Below are 20,047 nucleotides of genomic sequence, written 5' to 3' on the forward strand. Positions count from 1 at the left end.
GCGCTTTCACTAGCGCCGCAAAAAATGCCGCTATTGACAACGTCGCTAACTTTTGTGGCGTTTATTTGAAAAAACGCCGCTAAAGAACATAATCTTTAGCGGCGCTTTACCCACAAACGCCGCTAAAGAACATGACCTTTAGCGGCGCTTTTTTCACAAACGCCGCTAAAGAACATGATCTTTAGCGGCGCTTTTTCCACAAACACCGCTAAAGAACATGATCTTTAGCGACGCTTTTTCCACAAACGCCGCTAAAGAACATGACCTTTAGCGGCGCTTTTCCCAAAAACGCCACTAAATGTCAAGTTCTTTAGCGACGCTTTTCCCACAAACGCCGCTAAAGATCATAAAAAATAAAAAAAATATTATAGAAACATCACAAATCCAATTTAAAAATGTATAATTTAATTTGAAAACGTATTAAAATGAAAATTCATGAATAAGACATAAGGAATCACAATTGAGGTACATTGATACCAATAGCATGATCAAAAAACTTAATCACGTACGGAAAACACATGGTTAGACAGAACTTTTACATTTTAATACATCATAACCATAAGCGGTACAATTTTCTACCCTAATTGCCGCACCAACTGCGGTTTCAGTTGAAGAACCTTGATTCCATTGACCACTGCACCAATTTTATAATTTAGAAATCGAAATCCACCGAGACGACATGGTAAGAAAGTGATACAAACCTTCGGGTTTGGAATGATCTCCATCTTGAGTGCATCAGCTTCCACAAGCCTCTTGATAGCATTCAGGTTGACCCTCTTGTAACATTGACTGTTAGTACTAAGCCAAATAGACAATTCTAACATGTTAAGGCAATATGACTTACAAATTGTTTGTATTGAAAATTTTAAACTTTTCTATAGACTTGAACTCATTGACCTGTTACAAAGAGAAAATCATGTCAGCCTCAACCATAAAGTTTAATTATGCCCCCAATCCAAACATTCATTGGAGTTTAATTCACAATATAACTTTTTTTTTAAAAAAATCTAAACATTCATCTCATTGGAGTTTTTAATTCTTTGATTTGCCTCAAAATCAAACAAACCAATCAAAATGAACGTGCAGTACCTAAAAGCATAAGTTCATAAAGCCATAAACCCTACTATATGCTGTGGTGACACTTCAGTGGAAAACCAAATAGACACATTTTAAATGAAAAGCTTAATTCCTACCATGTATAACTATAACAAACTATTACAGGCTATGGAAAATGTCTTACTTGATAACCATCATTTTATTTAATTTGTTGCACTGGTTTGAAATAGTCAGAAAATTTCTAAATTGGAACAGAAAGCTGTATAATATAAGAAAAGAAGAAAATAAATAGATTCTAGACATACTGGGTTGATATGCGCAGCAATTCATAAACCATATCTGTAACAAGTCAAAAAAGAAATGTAAATACATAAAATAAAATAAAAAACATTATAAACAGATTTAACCAACAAGGAAATATGAAGAAAATATTAAAATTTCAGTAGAAGAAACAGAATGCTAAACCTATAAGACATTAGGCAAGTTCAAATCACAAATGGTCAACACAAGCAGCATACTTCTTGATGGCATTTCTATCTACCTAATCCTCACTAATATATTTTATATATTTCTTATGCATCATGTTATTTCTTTGTTTTTTTCCATTACTTTATATTGTGTTGGAACAACCTGCAATGTATTCAAAGTAATGTTTAAAAGGAAAACCAACTCCATAACTCACATTTTGCATATAAGCAGCCTATCATTCCCTTCTCCAGATCCATAACTCACATTTTGCATATAAGCAGCCTATCATTCCCTTCTCCAGATCCATAACTCACATTTTGCATATAAGCCTGAATCTAGGAATCTTCCTGCAGAGAATTAATGCTACTGCACTTCTTCAAGTGTGCATGCATAATCTACCTGCAGGATAAAATTCAACCCAAGGATTTCAAAGAGAAATGTGAGTCAGACAACAGTACCAAAGAAAAGCTACACCGTTAATGCTTGGTTATCATGATACTTTCACCTTTGACCTTGTGCAGCTTCGGAAAATGAGGACACAATATATTCCTCTTAAGGGATGGGGAGGGGGAGCTTAGAGATGTAAGGGCCTTTTTTACTGTTGACAAAACTCTAATTAAACAAAATGTTTACATGTGTACTTAGGGGTCTAGGCAATGTCACGTTCAATTTGGCTTAAAAAAGTATATCAATCTTCTGGCACTCATAATTTTCTATAAGCAATGCCACCATTCAACTCCTATTACTCAAACTCCTTGAAATGCTAAGTGAAATATGATTCAATGCTTTTACTAAATTCTATTTCGTGATGTCTAATGCACACCACAATGCAAAGGCCGACTTTGGCACCTTTCAAACTGCAGTAAAACAATTTTACAGTGAAATATTTGGAGAGACAGTAACTCGAACATTTCCCATCTTGTTATCAATGTTGGTTATAAATTTTATGCATAATATGCAGTACCTACTACATATTCTAATAATTTTAAAGACTGTACATATAACACAAAAATAACTACAGCTAATCAGAGTAAAATTATACCAGTATTTTTTGCAAAAACATACAACCATAAACTTTCATTTGCAGAAAAATTAAGTTACACCCTATGCTGAAGCTTTGTAAAATGTAAATGTAAAATGTAAAAATTTTATAAACAAAATTAAAAATCTAAATGCAACCTTTGTAAAATGTAAAATCTTTTATCTATGAACCAATTAAAAATGTATGAAAAAAAAATCCTTTATCGAAATAAGTAAATTTTGATTAACCTCACGGGGTCGTATGTAGTTAATGAGAATAAACGTGAGAAAACTGTAAAAAATTATTAATTTAAAATAATGCGTATGCAACACAAGGCCAGAAAGAGACGAGATATCTGTAATATATACTTTATATACACATAAATTACAGATGTATACAAAATGTTATGCACAAATATACCATTTCTTTTTTGTTCTTGAGATCACCAAAAAGGACGCCACCTGCAGCAAATGAGCATGGAAATGTCAAGAATAGTTAGTGAGTGAGTGAGTTCATTAACTTTATCAAAGGGCACTACCCATCCACAGCAAGCATAAAATTTATATATCATATGTGAATAAGTCTAATGGACACCAACTGGACTTGCCCGATACTTGACAAAGATTGAACAGAATATCAAACCTAAAAAAGAAAAAGAGAAGAATAGGAACACACTCAAAATATGTTGAGGTGCCTTCCTGTTTGTCATTTTAATATCCTACTATGTAAATAAAAATCCAATATATACCCTTCAACAAAATTCTAGAACACATATAAAGACAGACATGCACCACAAATATAAACAAGGAAAGCAGTGAAATAGCAGAGCATCATACCCAACATAGTCCTGGCACAAATTTTCATGTGATGTAGCTTGGAGAATTAACTTTTGAACTTGCAATTTTACAGACAAACCATGTTCCACTTCTCGGTTATCTCCAAAAGTAAGGAACATCATCGTTGAGTTGTCGAATTATAATTATCAGCAATAGCCCAATAAAGGTTTATATGGAAGGGCCTATGCCTATCTATTCTCATCATATTTTATGTTTTGATTCTTTTCCCTATGATTTCTCCTTTTTTTTCTTTTTTTTTCTTCTAAGCAAGGTACATCCAACATCCCATCAGCTAAAGACTTGTTCATATCCGTACAAGAAGCTTCAATCAAGGTAAGCATAAAATTTGTTAAGTATCTTTGTATTAAAGAAAATAATCAGAAAACTTTATGAATTGCATTGTTTCACAGATGTAGTCGCAATAAAATTATGGTGAATATGAAACTCTTGTTTGGAAGAAAACTAAAAAGTGTAACAAACAAAAGGATGCACTCATCCTCACCAACTTTATGATTTCATGCGTGTATAAATATAAACCACTTCATGCATGTAAAAAGATAAACCAAACTTCAATGCTTCCTACTTTAACAGGGGAGATTCTGAAAAGAGGCAAAAGAACTTAAAGAATAAAGCTTGAGCAGCAATGGATTATAAATCAAATTAACCAGAAAAGCAAACATATTGTCTGTGCACAACAAGAACTCTTTGTCAACAATGGTTGTTAAAAGAGTAGACAGACACAATGCAAATTATGAGTGCTAAGCTTATGGTACCAAACAGTATACATTCAACCACACAACACTAAACACTGCACATCAGGATACACGTTTTATTTACTTCCACAACATCTCTAACCCGCAATTAATAGAAACCAAACAAGAAAGGGAAGTTTGAATATTCCCAAAAGATAGTGTGCGAATAACTCAACAACACACCAACTCCATGAGATATGGCTATTACCAAATAACTCAGTGCCAACTTAAACACCTTCTTCCTGATCATGCGTTCACTTAAAAATTAGTGTAATCAGTTAAATTCAGCAAGATTTTAACGGAAGTTTATACTGAATCAATTTATTGTAGTTAAATGAAGAAAACAAATCAAACCAAACTCTCTGTAAGCCACAACAAATTAAATACAGTTCTGTTTCATTATTCAGTTGTTAGACTTAAAAATAGTTAAGAGTTCTATAATATAATTCACCTAGTTACACAAAGAACAAATACCAGTTTTATTTCATAAATAAAAATAAAAATTTTAGATTAACAAAAGTCAAGATTAACAAAGCACAATGATTTTATTGAGGTTCTTCAGCACAAAGCAAAACAATTCAGCAAGACTCCAACAATCCTTAACACCCAATCCATTAAAGACGAAAAAGAAAACTCAAAACAGTATCTATAAAAGAACTAACATAGTGCAAATTCCTTTGCAGGTTCTAAAAATTCAAGTTAGAAAAAGCAATAATTTAGCTCAAATCTGGAAAGAAAATTAAAACAAAAAAAAACTAGTGAAATGAGATTAATATCCTTTCAGGAAAAGAAGAAGAAGAAAAATAATAATAACCGCTTATTTTGGTCATCACGGCAAGGTATTTGGAGCGAAGAACCCTCCTATCTGTCGCATCCTCTTCTCGATTCGGTTGATTCGACTCAACATCCGCCGACTCATCTCGGGCCTCTCCCGCCACCTTGGTTCGAACCGGTTCAGCAGATGCATCACCCTTATCTGTTTGTTTTTCTTTCTTCACATTTCTCCTCATAATTTCAAAGAATTTGAGTCTAAAAAGAATAAAAAAAACTAACGAACAAAAACCGTAGACAAAGAAATTAGCAATGGAAGAAGATTTTGTAAATCAACAGTAAAAAAAAAAGAGAAAGAGAAAGATGGAGAAGAAAAAAAGAACAGAAAATGATTACAGTTTAAAACATTTTAATTTCTCCCTCCCATTCTTTCTTTTCGATACTCACTTTCCCGCTACTAATTTTCTACTCTCTTATATATAGATATATAAAATTTTAGTGTTTTTATTTCTTTTAATTTTTTAATTTTATTTTTATTTTTTTATAATTTTTACAATTTTTACAATTTTACAATTTTACAATTTTAAATTATTATATTCAAATTATTATATATTGCATATCAATTTTAAATTAATAATCTTTACAATTTATTATTATCTCTTTTACAATTATATAAAGAACTTATTTAATATATAAATTAAAAAGTACTAATTAATCCAAATCTTAAACCCTAACCCGACCCCAAATCCCTAACCCCTAAACTTTATTTAATATATAATTAAAAAGTACTAATTAATCTAAACCCTAAACCCTAAACATGAAACCCGACCACGAATCCCTAACCCCTAACCCCTAAACTTTATTTAATATATAAATTAAAAAATAATAATTAATCTAAATCCTAAACCATAACCCGATCCTGAATCTCTAACCCCTAACCCCTAACCCCTAAACCTTATTTAATATATAATTAAAATATACTAATTAATCTAAACCCTAAACTCTAACTTAACATCGAATTTCTAAACCCTAAATCCCTAACTCTTAACATCTAACCCCTAACCTAACCCTTAACCCCTAACCCTTAACCCATAAACCTTAAATCACATTAACCCTTAAACCAGAATCCCTAATCCATAATCCCTAATTTCATAATCTATAAAACTTAAAATTGTAACTCCTAAACCAATCTTAAATCCTAAATTAACCATATATATACCCTAAACCATATTTATTAAACCCTAAACTATAATGATAATTAAATTAAATATTTTAAAATTAATACTATCTTATCTCTTACAATTATATTTGAAATTATTTAGTATATAAATTAAAATCAATCAGTCATGTACCCAAAAATTTTAAAATTATGGCTTAATAATAGTATTTTAATTTTTCTATTTTTAACAAATATTTTCTATGTTTTTATTTCAATTTATTTCTACGTGTCATTATTTCAAATTAATCCATTTATAACAAATATTCATTTAAAATTAAATTGAATTTTAATTAATATAAATAAACAAATTAAATAGTAATTAATTCAATATTTTAAAATTAATACTATCTCTTTTACGATTAAATAGTAATTAATTCATGATGAAGACGGTGGTGGAAGAGAGAAACACTCAGGTGTTTTGAGGATACCAATTTTAGGGGGGAAAATTTAGGGGTTTCAGGGGGAATTTTGGGATAAAAACGCATAAAAATTTTGGGAAATTTTTTATAAATTGATTTATTTTTTGCGGCGTTTTTATAGAAAACGCCGCTATTGCTTACCTTTAGCGGCGCTTCCTATAAAGAGCCGCAAAATTTTTTCATTTTGAACAAAACGACGCCGTTTTGCTATTCTAACAATTTTTTATTTTTTTTATAAGTTGATTTATTTTTTGCGGCGTTTACCTTTAGCGGCGCTTCTTATAAAGCGCCGCAAAATTTTTTCATTTTGAACAAAACGACGCCGTTTTGCTATTCTAACAATTTTTATTTTTTTATAAGTTGATTTATTTTTTGCGGCGTTTTTATAGAAAACGCCGCTATTCTACTTTAGCGCTTCTTATAAAGCGCCGCAAAATTTTTTCATTTTGAACAAAACGACGCCGTTTTGCTATTCTAACAATTTTTATTTTTTTATAAGTTGATTTATTTTTGCGGCGTTTTTATAGGAACGCCGCTATTGTTATTCTTTAGCGGCGCTTCTTATAAAGCGCCGCAAAATTTTTTCATTTTGAACAAAACGACGCCGTTTTGCTATTCTAACAATTTTTTATTTTTTATAAGTTGATTTATTTTTTTGCGTTTTTAGAGGAACGCGCTATTACTACTTTTAGCGGCGCTTCTTATAAAGCGTATAAAATTTTTTCATTTTGAACAAAACGATGCCGTTTTGCTATTCTAAAATTTTTTATTTTTTTATAAATTGATTTATTTTTTTTTGCGTTTTATAGGAAGCGCGCTATTATTACTACCTTTAGTGGCGCTTCTTATAAAGCGCATAAAATTTTTTCATTTTGAACAAAACAGCTGCTTTTGCTATTCTAAATTTTTTATATAAATTGATTTATTTTTTGCTTTCATTTTGAACAAAATGACATCGTTTTGCTATGCTAAAAATTTTTATTTTATTTTTATAAATTGATTTTTATAAAATAAAATAAAAAGTACTCTCAAAATAAATATTGTATATTTTAATAAGAAAACAAATGATAAAATGGTTGTAATTAATTATTAAGTTAGAATTATCTAAATTAAATAATTACCTATATATCCATATCATTTTATTTCATTTTTATTTTGTATTTTTTCTTATAATTTGGTCCTCTCCAAAATAAATAATTATACATAAATATCCATATCAATCTATTACTTTTTTAACTTATTTATTAATTCTATTTAAACTAATTTAAATATATCAAATGGTTTAGACTACATTTTTTAAATATAAAAGCATTAGTTAATTGTATAAATTTTTATCATTTAACAAATCTCAAGTAAACCTTAACCTTAAACCCTCTAAATTAACCATTCAATACATATAAAATCTATCTATTATATATCTCTTAAATAATTTAAACTATACTCATAATTTCAATATATTTGATTTATTATTATTATCTATTTTACAATTATATAAGAACATATTTAAAATATAAATTAAAAAATAATTAATCTAAACTCAAAACCTTAACTCGACCCCTGAATCCCTAAACCTTAAATCTCTAACTCTTAACCCCTAACATCTAACCCCTAACCCCTAAACCTTAAATCCCAACCCTTAAACCATAATCCCTAATTCATAACCCCTAAATCCATACTCCCTAAACCTTAAAATATGAACTCCTAATTCGGCTTTAAATTTTAAATTAATCATATACCCTAAACTAAAAACCCTAAACAAATTTATTATTATCTCTTTTACAATTATATAAGAACATATTTAAAATATAAATTAAAAAATAATTAATCTAAACCCAAAACTCTAACTCGACCCCTGAATCCCTAACTTTTAATCCCTAAACCCCTAACCCTCTAACCCCTAAACCTTAAATCACGACCCCTAATCCATAATCCCTAAACCCATACTCCCTAAACCTTAAAATATGAACTCTTAAACCGGCCTTAAATCTTAAATAAATCATATACCCTAAACCAAAAACCCTAAACAATTTTATTATTATCTCTTTTACAATTATTTTAAATAATAATATTTTAAATTTTCCATGTGTTTTATTTCAAATTATTTCTACGTGTCATAATTTTTTTCTGAAGATTTTAAATATTCAATTAGAAATAAATTGAATTTTATTTAATATGAATAAACCAATTAAGATAAAATATTTTTAGCGGCGCTTTTCAAAAAACATCGCTAAATCCCCGAAAGCTCAGAAAACGACGTCGTTGGGCTTAGGTTTTTTTGCGGCGCTTTTCCAAAAACGCCGCTAAAGCCCTGGCATTAGCGGCGCTTTACCAAAAACGCCGCTAAATCCCTGAAAGTTCAGAAAACGGCGTCGTTAGGCTTAGGTTTTTTTGCGGCGCTTTTCCAAAAACGCCGCTAAAGCCCTGGGCATTAGCGGCGCTTTACCAAAAACGCCACTAAATCCCCGAAAGCTCAGAAAACGGCGTCGTTGGGCTTAGGTTTTTTGCGGCGCTTTCTCAAAAACGCCGCTAATGATTTTTTTTAGTGGCGTTTTCCGTAATGTGCTGCTAATGATCGATCATTAGTGGCGTTTTTTATCCAAACGCCGCTAAAAACGCCGCTAAAAGCCTGTTTTGGTGTAGTGTACCTAAAACCAAACTTAAAAAGAATGTAGGTATATCGCATATAAAAATCGTAAAAATAAAAATAAAAGTATAAAATATGCATGTGTTTATATTTACGAAATAAAAAAGTGTATAAGCGCACATGTATGTATTGGAAAATCGTGTAAATACGTATATGTATATATTTAAATACTTATATATGTACAATATATATATATATAAAATAATGGAATATGTAAATAAAAATATTTAAAATGATTTTTAAACGTGTACATAAATATATTAAAAGCGTGTACATGTTATCTGACGTATATGTATATATATATATATATAAAGTATAAAGTCTATAAAAATTAAGAAAGTAAAATAAAAAATATAAAAAGTATGTATGTATAAAATATAATGTATGTGAAGGTTAAAATAAAAAATAAAAAAACAAAACATAAAAAAAACGCACGAATAAATATATGCGTGCATGTTTTAAAGCTTATGAACATATATATTTTATATAAAGAAATATGTATATATACTATATAAAAATGCGTATATAAGTTTAGAAATAATTATAAAAATGATAGTAAATAATATGATAATAATAAATAATGGTACAATGATAATAGCATAAAAAATAATAATAAAAATAACTGAAAAAAATGGACTCAATTGAACTAAAACGGAAAAAAGTGGGGCAAATTCAGAAAATTTTAGAAACAAATTAAAGCAATAAAACAAATCAAGAGGATCAAAAGTGAAAATATCCCACTGGGATAAAACATGCGGATTTGATCGGGTTTTTGAGCCGGGTCACACGGGCTATTGGGTACAAGCCTGCAAATACACCACCAAAACCCCCAAAATTAGCATTTAACCTATCCTAAAACAGATCAGCAAAAAGCCTAAACTGCTCAATGCTGCCGCCTTCATGCTTTTCCCACAGTACAATGACACCGCCGATCGAAAGGTAAGCAACTCCTCCTTCTTCCTTTATTATTATTTTTAAAAAGAACAAAAACATAAAATAGAAATAGAAAAAGAAAGAAGAAGTCTCAAAAAATAAACAAAACCTTCGGGATTCCTTGAATCTTGTTTTCGTATTTCTTAATATTTTTCAATACAATCTCCTTTTTTCTCCCTTTTTTCCTGTATCTCCCCCCCACTCAAAATACAAATGATTGGCCATTTTATAGCCTGAGAACAACCTATTTTCCTGCTTTTCCGTTGTTTACTTTGTTTGGACTCTTTAAAATCTGACTTGTAGGTGATCGTGGGAGCATGCACGGGGAAGGCGCGCAAGGGGCGGCGATGAGCGTGGCTGCTGTTGGGAGCAGCAACTGGTTTTTTTTCTGCTTAGGATTTCTGTTATTTTTTTATTTTTTTGGGCTAGGTTTAGTTTGGGCTTAGTGTTTGGGTCTTGGGCTGGGGTCAATTGGGTATTGGGTTTTAATTTTATTGGGCTTGTTTATTGGTTTGGGCCCGGGCATTATTGGGTTTGTACAATTCAATTTTGACCCAAGTAAAAAATCTTTTCATTGGATTAAATAGAGCGAGGTTTGCAAGCCGTCCGACTTTGGAATACTTGGTCTGACACGTATTAAATTAAGAAACATGGGCTTGTTGTTTAAGTGGATCTAAAGGTATGCTAATGAAGAAAACTGCCAATGGAAGAAAATTATTGTTGCTATTTATGAGAGTAGGGAAAGTAATTTGCTGCCGCATAATTTGTCACACTATAACAAATCATGGGTATGGAGAAGTATTGTGCATCCGTTGACTACAAATGATTCTATTAGGAAATCCTTTGTGGATAACCCTAAAATATTGGCCGGTAATGACGAAAAGATTAATTTTTGGGCTGGATGCTGGGTAAGGGAGTTCTTGCTCAAGTCTATTTTTTCGAGAGTTTTCGCGCTTGCTGTAAAGAAAGTTGGGAATATTGTTGATTTCGGTTTTTGGCTTGATGAGAAGCTGGTTTGGCATGTGGAGCATAAAAGACCCCCTTTTCATTGAGAGAAAAAGCAGTGTTTTGCTTTTATGGGTGTGATAAATCAATTTAATTTTTGCAAGGAGAAGGCCGATGTGTTAATTTGGACTAAGGTCAAGGATCGCCCATATACCCCTAAGACCCTTTGTTGGTTGGTGTCAAGTGGGGAGAACCAAAGGGCGAAACTTTGGAAATTAGTGTGGACAAAACTTGCACCCCGAACGTGGAATTCTTCGTTTGGATATTGGTGCATGGTAGAGTTGCTAATAAATCTGAGCTATCCAAGAGAGGTACCATTTCTTTCAACTCCAATATCTGTACCCTCTGTTATAAATATGAGGAAACTATTGATAAATACGGCAAGAAATATGTTCCATTTGGATATCCAAATGGTTCATCCAAGAGACCCCAAAGATTTTTTCCTATCATGGATGTTCGCTTGTGTGGATCATAATTACGTTGGTATTGAGAGATTAGCTTTTTTTGCTACAACTTGATCATTATGGCTGTTAAGAAATATGTTATATTTAAAGGGTTGATAGTTGATAAGAAGCAATTGATATTCTTGATTAAATCCAGATTGGAATGGTAGAGCAGTTTGAGGTGGTTGAAATAGCACAATTCCATATCTAAAAAATACAAGGTTGTAGAGTGTTTGTGTTATTATAAATAGAGGTAGTTTCTCCACCTTTAAATCATCCCAAAATTTGTCATTTCCTTCATAAGGCAAAAATTTCCCTCCTCTATTTGGATTTTTTCACTTGTATCTTTTACAGTGAAATATATTTGGTAGTGTCTAAGGATGTAGGCGTAATTTGTTAAACCTTATTAAAATTCTGGTGTTCTTTATTTTATTTTATTTTTTCAATATTTTTAGGGTACAATTGTAGTGATATATTGTGCTATTAAATTACATTAGAGGGAGATTCTATCTAGGAGGTTGGGTTTTAAGCGGGACCGTCTACGACTTATCCGATCTTTTCTAAGAATTGAACCTAGTTTTGTTTTCTAGTACAATAATTTACTCTTTTTTACTTTATTCGCACAACAAATGGTATCAGAGCCGAAGATTATTCGAAGTATGCTCTATGGTTGTGGCTTAAATTGATCTTCCATATTAGGAAAGATTTCCTTGGGCACATTGAAAGATTATGATTGAAATGTTAGACAGTCCAAGAGCTCCAACATTGTGCATGTGGGTGAGATTGGAAGTGACAAATACAGGTAGTGAAGATCTTCGATGGCATGGGCCATTTTGGTATATGGCAAAATGAGGTTCTAGATGTTGTCTTTTATCAAGGTATAAACATTGCCATTTGATGAGAAGAAACCAGATGATATGAAGGAGAAAGATTGGAAAATTATCAATCGTTTGGCATGTGGTACAATTCGGTCGTGTCTTTCTCAAGAGCAAAAGTATGCTTTCTCAAAGGAGACTTTTACAAATTGATTGTGGTTGAAGAAAGTTTTTTGAAGAAAAACAGTCAAAATAAGCTTCAGGTGAAGAAAATGTTGTTTTGCTTAACTTATGTTCTAGGTACCACTATGAATGATCACATCTTCAGTTTTAATTAATTAGTCACTGATATGGAGAATATGAATGAGATCTTCAAATATGAATATTTGGCTTTGATGTTGTTAGAGTCACTTATTGAAGAGTTTGTGTTCCTCAAAACAACTTTACTTCACGGGAAAGCTGATGTATCTCTTAGTGTGATATGTGCTGCTTTATACAGTTATGAACTAAGAAAGATGGAAAATCATAGAAATTCAACTAGAGATGTAAAAGCTTTGGTAGTCCAAGTTCATCCATAAACTCGGAGTAAATTTTATAAGGGAGATCCAAGTCAAAAGGAAAACCAAGTAAAGATAAGTATGATTTTTGTCGATAAAAAGGACACAGGAAGAAAGATTACCCAAAGTTGAAAAATAAGGGTAAATTTGATACAGGGAAACTTGTAGTAGAATCAAATGTAGCTAAGTGTGAGGATGAAGATTTAGATTTCTCACTTGTTACATCAGTAACTGGCCATTCTGATGTATGGATATTGGATTCAGCTTGTAGCAATCATATGTGTCCTCATTTAAAGTGGTTCTTTGATTTTAAAGAACTAAAAGGGTGGATATTCCTATACAACAGATAATATCCTCTTACCACATATAGGATTGGTTTTATTCAATTGAAAAATCATGAGGAATCAATCATAATATTACATGATGTTCGTTATGTACTAGATTTGATGAAGAATCTCATTTATGTGAGAACTTTAAAATCAAAAGGTTTCGAAGTGAGAGTTAAAGATGGTTTGATGAAGATTATTTTTAGTGCACATGTGGTAATAAAGGAGGTTCACAAGAATAATAACTTGTACCACTATCTGGGTAGTATAGTTAATGGGACAGTTGGTGCGACATCAACTGATAATCGAGAGTTAGAAGCACTCAAGTTATGGCATATGTGCTTGGGGCATGTTGGTGAAAACTCCTTGAACTTGCTCATAAATCAAAGATTATTGAAAGGATTAAGAACATGTAAATTGGATTTTTGTGAGCATTGCATCAAAGGGACAGACAAGGATGAAAGTTTAGGACTGCAATCCATGATACTAAAGGCATCTTGGATTATGTTCACTCAAATGTTTGGGATCACTCTAAAACAAACTCTTTGGAAGGAAAATATTATTATGTAACTTTTGTTGATAATTATTTCTGAAGAGTGTGGGTGTATACAATGAAGAAAAAGGATGAAGTGTTAAGAATTTTCCTTAAGTGGAAGAAGATGATGGAAACTCAAACGGGTAAAAGGATCAAACACCTTCGTACAAACAATGGTGGAGATTATAGAAGTGGTCCATTTTGCAAACATTTGTGAAGAAGAGGGCATCATCATAAATTTCACTTCCAAATTTACACCACAACAAAATGGGGTGGCAGAATGCATGAATCGAACGTTATTGGAGAAAGTTTGATATATGCTATCACATGCTGGATTTGGTAGAGAGTTTTTGGCTGAAGCTATAACATATGCATGTCATTAATCACCTACCATCGACTATAATTGAAGGAAAAACACGAATAGAGAAATTGAGTAGAAGGCCTGCTACAAATTATGATTCATTACATGTGTTTGGTTTCGCTACGTACTATCATGCTAAGGAATCAGAGTTTGATCCAAGAGCTAATAAAACAGTGTTCTTAGAGATCACTTCTACCAAAAAATGTTTTCTCCTATGGTGTCCAAACATGAAGAAAATTATCTTCAACAGAGATGTCACCTTTAATGAATCTACCATGTTCTTAATGGTACAAAGAAAGCAGTCAGATGATACTCATAAGTAGGTGGAGTTTGAAAGAATGGTGATTCCAAAAAATGAAAAAGTTAATGATTCTCATATGGTAGAAAGAGAATCTAGTAAGGAGGATCCAATGGAAGAAGGAGATTATAGAGAAAGGAGGTTCAGACCTAAGGACTTTCACAACAACTTGAATCAATTGCAACTAATAAGCCAAGGAGAATAATTGAAAAGCCTATTCGCTTTGCTAATATGACAGCTTATCGATTCCCAATTGTAGCTGATGTCATTCCTGCTACTTTTGATGAAGCAATTGAGAGTTTTGAAGAAGAAAAGTGGAGGATTGTCATGAATGAAAAAATACAATCCTTTCATAAGAATCAAATTTGGAAGCTAGCTAGTTTACCGAAGGGAAATAAGACAATTGGGTGAAAATTACTGTTTGCAAATAAAGAAGGATTTCTTGGCCAAGATGAGGTGCGCTACAAATCAAGATTGATGGCGAAAGATTATGCCCATGTAATGCCCTTGACCCAACCCAATCTACCGAATACAAATCTAAGATCTTACGCCTTATACAGATGTAAACGCCTATCTATGAGTATAACAGAATCTCTTATGGCCTGCATTATATAGTTACATTTACAACTCAATAAAATTTTAGACTTTCCTACTTTATCTCTTTGTCTACTGTGTACATATTGAATTTCTACTTATGTGAATTATGCGCAGACTTTGACGCGCCACTTGTTTTCCTCTGTATGCATAACAGCCCAACCCACCGCTTTCTTAGTGTAGCCCTGACATCATCCCTCAACACAAAATCCTTTATAACCTAAAATAGAAAATAATGTTTGTAAATTCATAAGAACTTAATGAGCTAAACCTCAAAATACCTTTTTTATTTACTTTATGTCAAATATGTTATTTTGCACATCCATGGGATATTTCTTGACTTTTCTTCCTTCTTTGACGGGTACAATATTGAGGCTACCATTTTTCTTTCTTCAGAACCATTTCCCTTCTCTTAAGCGTACTATACTTAACATCTCCTTACCTTCTATATTCTTTCTTAAATCTTATCTTTACATAATCCTTAGCCTCTTGATTTACCTTATTATCAAACTTAATATCTTATTACATACTTACTAATCTTGTCATTTTCTTCGAGTGGGGTAGACTACGCCCAATACTTTCTTACTTTAGTGCACTTTCTATACTTACTTTTAACTTATATCTTTTCCTCACCGCGTACTCTGATGCACATTAGCCTTTCTATTAATCCCTTGTAACTATACGAGGTTCACCATTCATTAGGTGTTCGTACAAAGGTGTTGTCTTCAAATGGTCATCACGAGATCTGTTCTTTAGATTTCGCCACGAAGATGTTCCTTTCCAAAGATAGCCATATAAGCTTTCTTTTCAGAGTCTCACCACAAAGGCATTCTTTTAATAAAGATAACCATAAAGGTATCCTTTTAACAGAGATAGCCACAAAGGCTCCATTTAACAGAGTTAGCCATAAATGCTTCCTTTAACAGAAATCGTTATAAAGGCTTTCTTTTAACAGAAACAGCCATAAAGGCTTCCTTTAACAAGGATAGCCATAAAGGCTCACATTTAGGGAAATTGCCACAAAGACATTTCTTTAGGTTGCACCACAAAGACGTCTCTTTACGAATTACCATAAAGGTATTTCTTATCAAAGATGTGCCACAAAGGCATTTCTTTAAACAGAGATAGGCACAAATGTGTCCTTTTACAAGAGATTGCCACAGAGGCATTCCTTTAACATTCAGTACTCACCACAAAGACTTTTCCTTCAGAGTATTTCCACAAATGCATTCCTTTAACAGAAACAACCACAAAGACTCACTTTTATGAAAATTAGTGTTTTCAACAATAGAGATTTGCCTAAACTCACCGTTGTGATATTTAACCCTCATCGTTGGTACTCACCCAACTGTCCTTTAATTCTTTTCCATATAATGCCATAGCCTAGCCATGGTCTTACACTATATGGTCTTCAAAGTGTCATGGTCATGGACTTGTCCTTATAAGAGATTCGTGTTTTAAGTCCGGACGAACCCTTTTAGACAACTCCGGAGACAGACACAGACATTTCATCCGGACTCATACTTAACAAACTTATTCACATTTGACTTACTCTTGACAGACTCTTTCACAACAAAATTATTCATGCCTTTGATGCTTTGTGAACCAACTAAAAATGTGATTAAGGTAAGTGCCCTATCAATTAATCGTATAGCTACAGTGAGCAAAGATATTGTTCCCACGAAGACTAAAAGTACTAGTAATTACTGTCTTTCTATTATTCAACTGAATAATTCGAGTGATTGATTAAAAACTAAACTTAACAAAATAAATTAACTAACGAACACGAAAAAGAACAAAATAGGAAAATAATCGGTTAACAACCAAGAAGAAAACAATACCCAGGAAAGAATTCAATTAGACTTCATATGTCACTATCAATCTAAATTACACAATTTCTTTACTTAGTATCTTGATACGTAGAAATCCCTAAATTATGCTAATATCTTTTTTGAGAGTGAGAGCAACTGCTTTAAATTGATTAATTAAAAGTTATTTCTAATTAAAAATCCTATTATCGCATTAACTTGATCTATGGATTTCCCTATTAGATTTTGACTTTAATCCGATAGATTTATGTCGTTCTATTTCTAGGATTGCATGTAACTCCACTCAACTATGCAATATCTACTCTTAAACAAGGTGTATTCCTCCTCTGGTTTAAGCACATCAAACATGGATAAATAATCTAGAAATATCAAACCAAGAATTAAGTACACATAATTGAGAACAAGATCTAAGTATTTATTGTTTAAAATAAAAATCAAATGACAGAATCCATCATAGGGTTCATCTCTCCTAGGTATTTAGAAAATTAGTTCATGCTTGAAAATAAAAACATCTAAGATACAAAGTAACCGAAAGAAATAAAGAAACCCATGATAATCTTCTAAGAAATGAACTGGGAATCTTCAATCTTGACAGAGATCTGCTACAGAATTGGCTTCAATGGTTTTTTTGAGTTGTTTTCTTAATTATTCTATGACGACCCTCTCTTATATTTTTCATGTTTGTCATATCTACGTCTTAGAATGCCCGAAAAATCTAAAAAACACGATTTCCCATAGTTTAGGGTGCAAATTCATGAAATCGACACGACCTACACATGGCCATGTGGTAGCCCGTGTGGCTTAAACGACCTTGTGGACAAGCCGTGTGGAAGGGTCAGCTCGTGTGGCTCATGTAGCTTGCTCCGATTTTTTGATTTTCACTAATTTTCTCCCAAATGCTCTATTAAACATCAAAAAATGAATTTAAAGAATAAGGAGCATAAAATTCACACTTAACATCGAATCATCACCCAAAAGCGCATTAAGAATGAGGTTAAAATATGTTACTTTTAGCACTTATCAAATATCCCAAATCTTAAGCATTTGTTTGTCTTCAAACAAAATTCTCAACCCACATTCAAGTTAACTTATCTCAATTTATTGTTTTCACTGATAATGTCTTACGATAATTACAGATAATCATGCATTAGAAATTCACACTAAAATGACACTAAACAACATAAACAATCCAAGTAGATAATTTTAAGCTTTAAAAACATTAGACATCTCCCTTATCTCAGTAATTACCTGAAATTTAAAATCAACAAGAATTAACATCCTCACTAAGGATTCACTCAAAGCACTCAAAGTGTTTAAGGTTTAAGTAATATGCACTCAATAGTTGAACAAGAAATGTCATTACCATAGGCTTGCTTGAAAATCAAATCTCGACCACTATATAAACGAGATGACACATCAATCAAGAGGTCTTAATTAGGTTTTAATGAGGCTTAGGTTTAGGGTATGGAACATGTCAGAAGAGTTGATTATAATCGAGAGTTGAGTTGACAAGTTACCAAACTTGAAAAAAAAATCAGATGTTTAATTAAAAGAATTTACATCAACAAAAAATAAAGAATTAAAATGAGCATTTCAACTGAATATGAAACTAACGATTCAAGCTCAATCAAAATTTTAATTTCTATTTTTTTATTTTTTTATTTTTTTAGAGTAAGAAATTCATCAATACCAATAATAAAACATAGTTAGGCAACTAAACAAATCAAATCACAACAAAAAAGGTAGTAAATAAGGAAGAAAATTTTAGAACATCGATATGGGTTACAGGTTAACATTAATGGGTGAAGAAATAAATTTGTTAGGATCAACGGGGTTTACTAAGGATTAATTTAATAGGTAAGCTAATTAAAGGTTAGGCGGATTAAATCCTAAGTGCCTCTATCATCTCAGTATATCAAATCAATAATGTGGTCTCGACATGCATAACTGAAGCAAGTTCTAGAATAACAAATCGAGTTGATATACTCACAATAAAAAACAAAATGAGCACAAAATAAAATAACCTCTTCATCCCCTACCCTTAGCACAAGTTCACCACTACCCACATCAATAGCAGTTCTAACAATGGCTAAAAATGGTTGACCTAAGATTATGGGTACCTCAACATCATCATCCATGTCCAATATAACGAAAATCAACAAGAAATATAAATTTATCTACTTTAACAAGTACAACCTTAATGATACCTTTAGGATACTTAATTGATCTATCAGGTAATTTAATACTCATCCTAGTTGGTTTTGATTACCAAAGAGCAAATTGTTTGAATAATTTTTAAGGCATTAAATTTATACTAGCACCCAAATCAACCAATGCTTTTTCTATATTTAAGCTACCAATCAAATAAGGAATAGTACTATTTCCTGGATCTTTAAGCTTGGTGGGTAGTTTGTTTTGGAGAATGACCGAGAAATCCTCATTGGGCTCCATATTTCACAAGTCGTCTAACTTCCTTTTATTTTTTAACAACTTCTTTAAAAATTTTATATACTTTGGAATTTACGAAATGGCTTCAATAAAAGGTAAGTTAATATGCAATTTTTTTAAAAGTTCAAGAAATTTACCCTATTTTTCATTCATGTGGTCTTTCTTCACTATTGTCAGATATGGAATTCATGGTTTATATTCTCTGACCACCGGCTTATGCTCTTTCTTGCTTTCCTCAACTTGTCATTTTTCCCAATAGCTTCTAGATTCAATGTTTTTTCGGGCTCGATGAACCTTTCCACGCTTCGAACAGTGATTGTGTGGACTTGCTCCTTTAGGTTAGTTTCAGTGTTACTAGGTAGGCTACCTTGCTGTTTTTTCGAAATCGATTTAGCGAGCTATCCAATATGATTTTTAAGCCATTGAATCGATACTTGCTAATATTTCAAAGCTGTCTCAGTGTTTTGAAATCTAGTTTCGAACACCGAAATAAATTTCGCTAACATCTCCTCAAGGTTTGGTTTCTTTTGCGAGCTTCCCGTTAAATGCTCGTCAGAGCATCCCGACTGGTTGTGTTCTGCATATGTTGTAGACACACCCACACTCTTATGGGCGTTCTGTTTATAGGTTCTTTGTGAACCTCCTGTTAAAGTTCTCTTCGGAGCTTCCCGTTAGTGTTTGCGTGAACTTCTCGTTATATGGCTACCTGGTGCTTCC

At 32.0% G+C, this 20,047-nt stretch overlaps 1 protein-coding gene and 1 long non-coding RNA gene across 10 annotated transcripts; one reads left to right on the top strand and one right to left on the bottom strand.

The window, feature by feature from the left end:
• Window positions 1-671: 671 nt before the first annotated feature.
• Window positions 672-5,353, bottom strand: LOC105796864 (uncharacterized). Of its 9 annotated transcripts, none has more exons than XR_008190066.1 (6): window positions 3,382-5,353; window positions 2,966-3,006; window positions 1,789-1,923; window positions 1,362-1,395; window positions 845-897; window positions 672-776 (listed from the first exon to the last, which is right to left on the bottom strand). XR_008190066.1 is itself a non-coding variant. In XM_052622661.1 (2 exons), exons 1-2 carry the CDS (start codon window positions 5,141-5,143, stop codon window positions 2,930-2,932), a joined length of 273 nt encoding a protein of 90 aa, XP_052478621.1. In that variant the 5' UTR covers window positions 5,144-5,353; the 3' UTR covers window positions 2,578-2,929. The 9 variants fall into 9 exon arrangements, 1 of the variants encoding a protein (XP_052478621.1); XR_008190061.1 differs by having other exon boundaries at window positions 1,739-1,923; XR_008190063.1 differs by having other exon boundaries at window positions 682-897; window positions 1,739-1,923; window positions 3,382-3,703; window positions 4,948-5,353.
• Window positions 5,354-9,857: 4,504 nt separating this feature from the next.
• Window positions 9,858-10,737, top strand: LOC128033766 (uncharacterized). Its single transcript, XR_008189804.1, has 2 exons — window positions 9,858-10,125; window positions 10,423-10,737. It is a non-coding gene; the product is annotated as an uncharacterized LOC128033766 (long non-coding RNA).
• Window positions 10,738-20,047: the final 9,310 nt, after the last annotated feature.

The sequence above is a fragment of the Gossypium raimondii genome, chromosome 10 (genome assembly GCF_025698545.1).
Source record: "Gossypium raimondii isolate GPD5lz chromosome 10, ASM2569854v1, whole genome shotgun sequence".
Lineage (NCBI taxonomy): Eukaryota > Viridiplantae > Streptophyta > Magnoliopsida > Malvales > Malvaceae > Gossypium > Gossypium raimondii.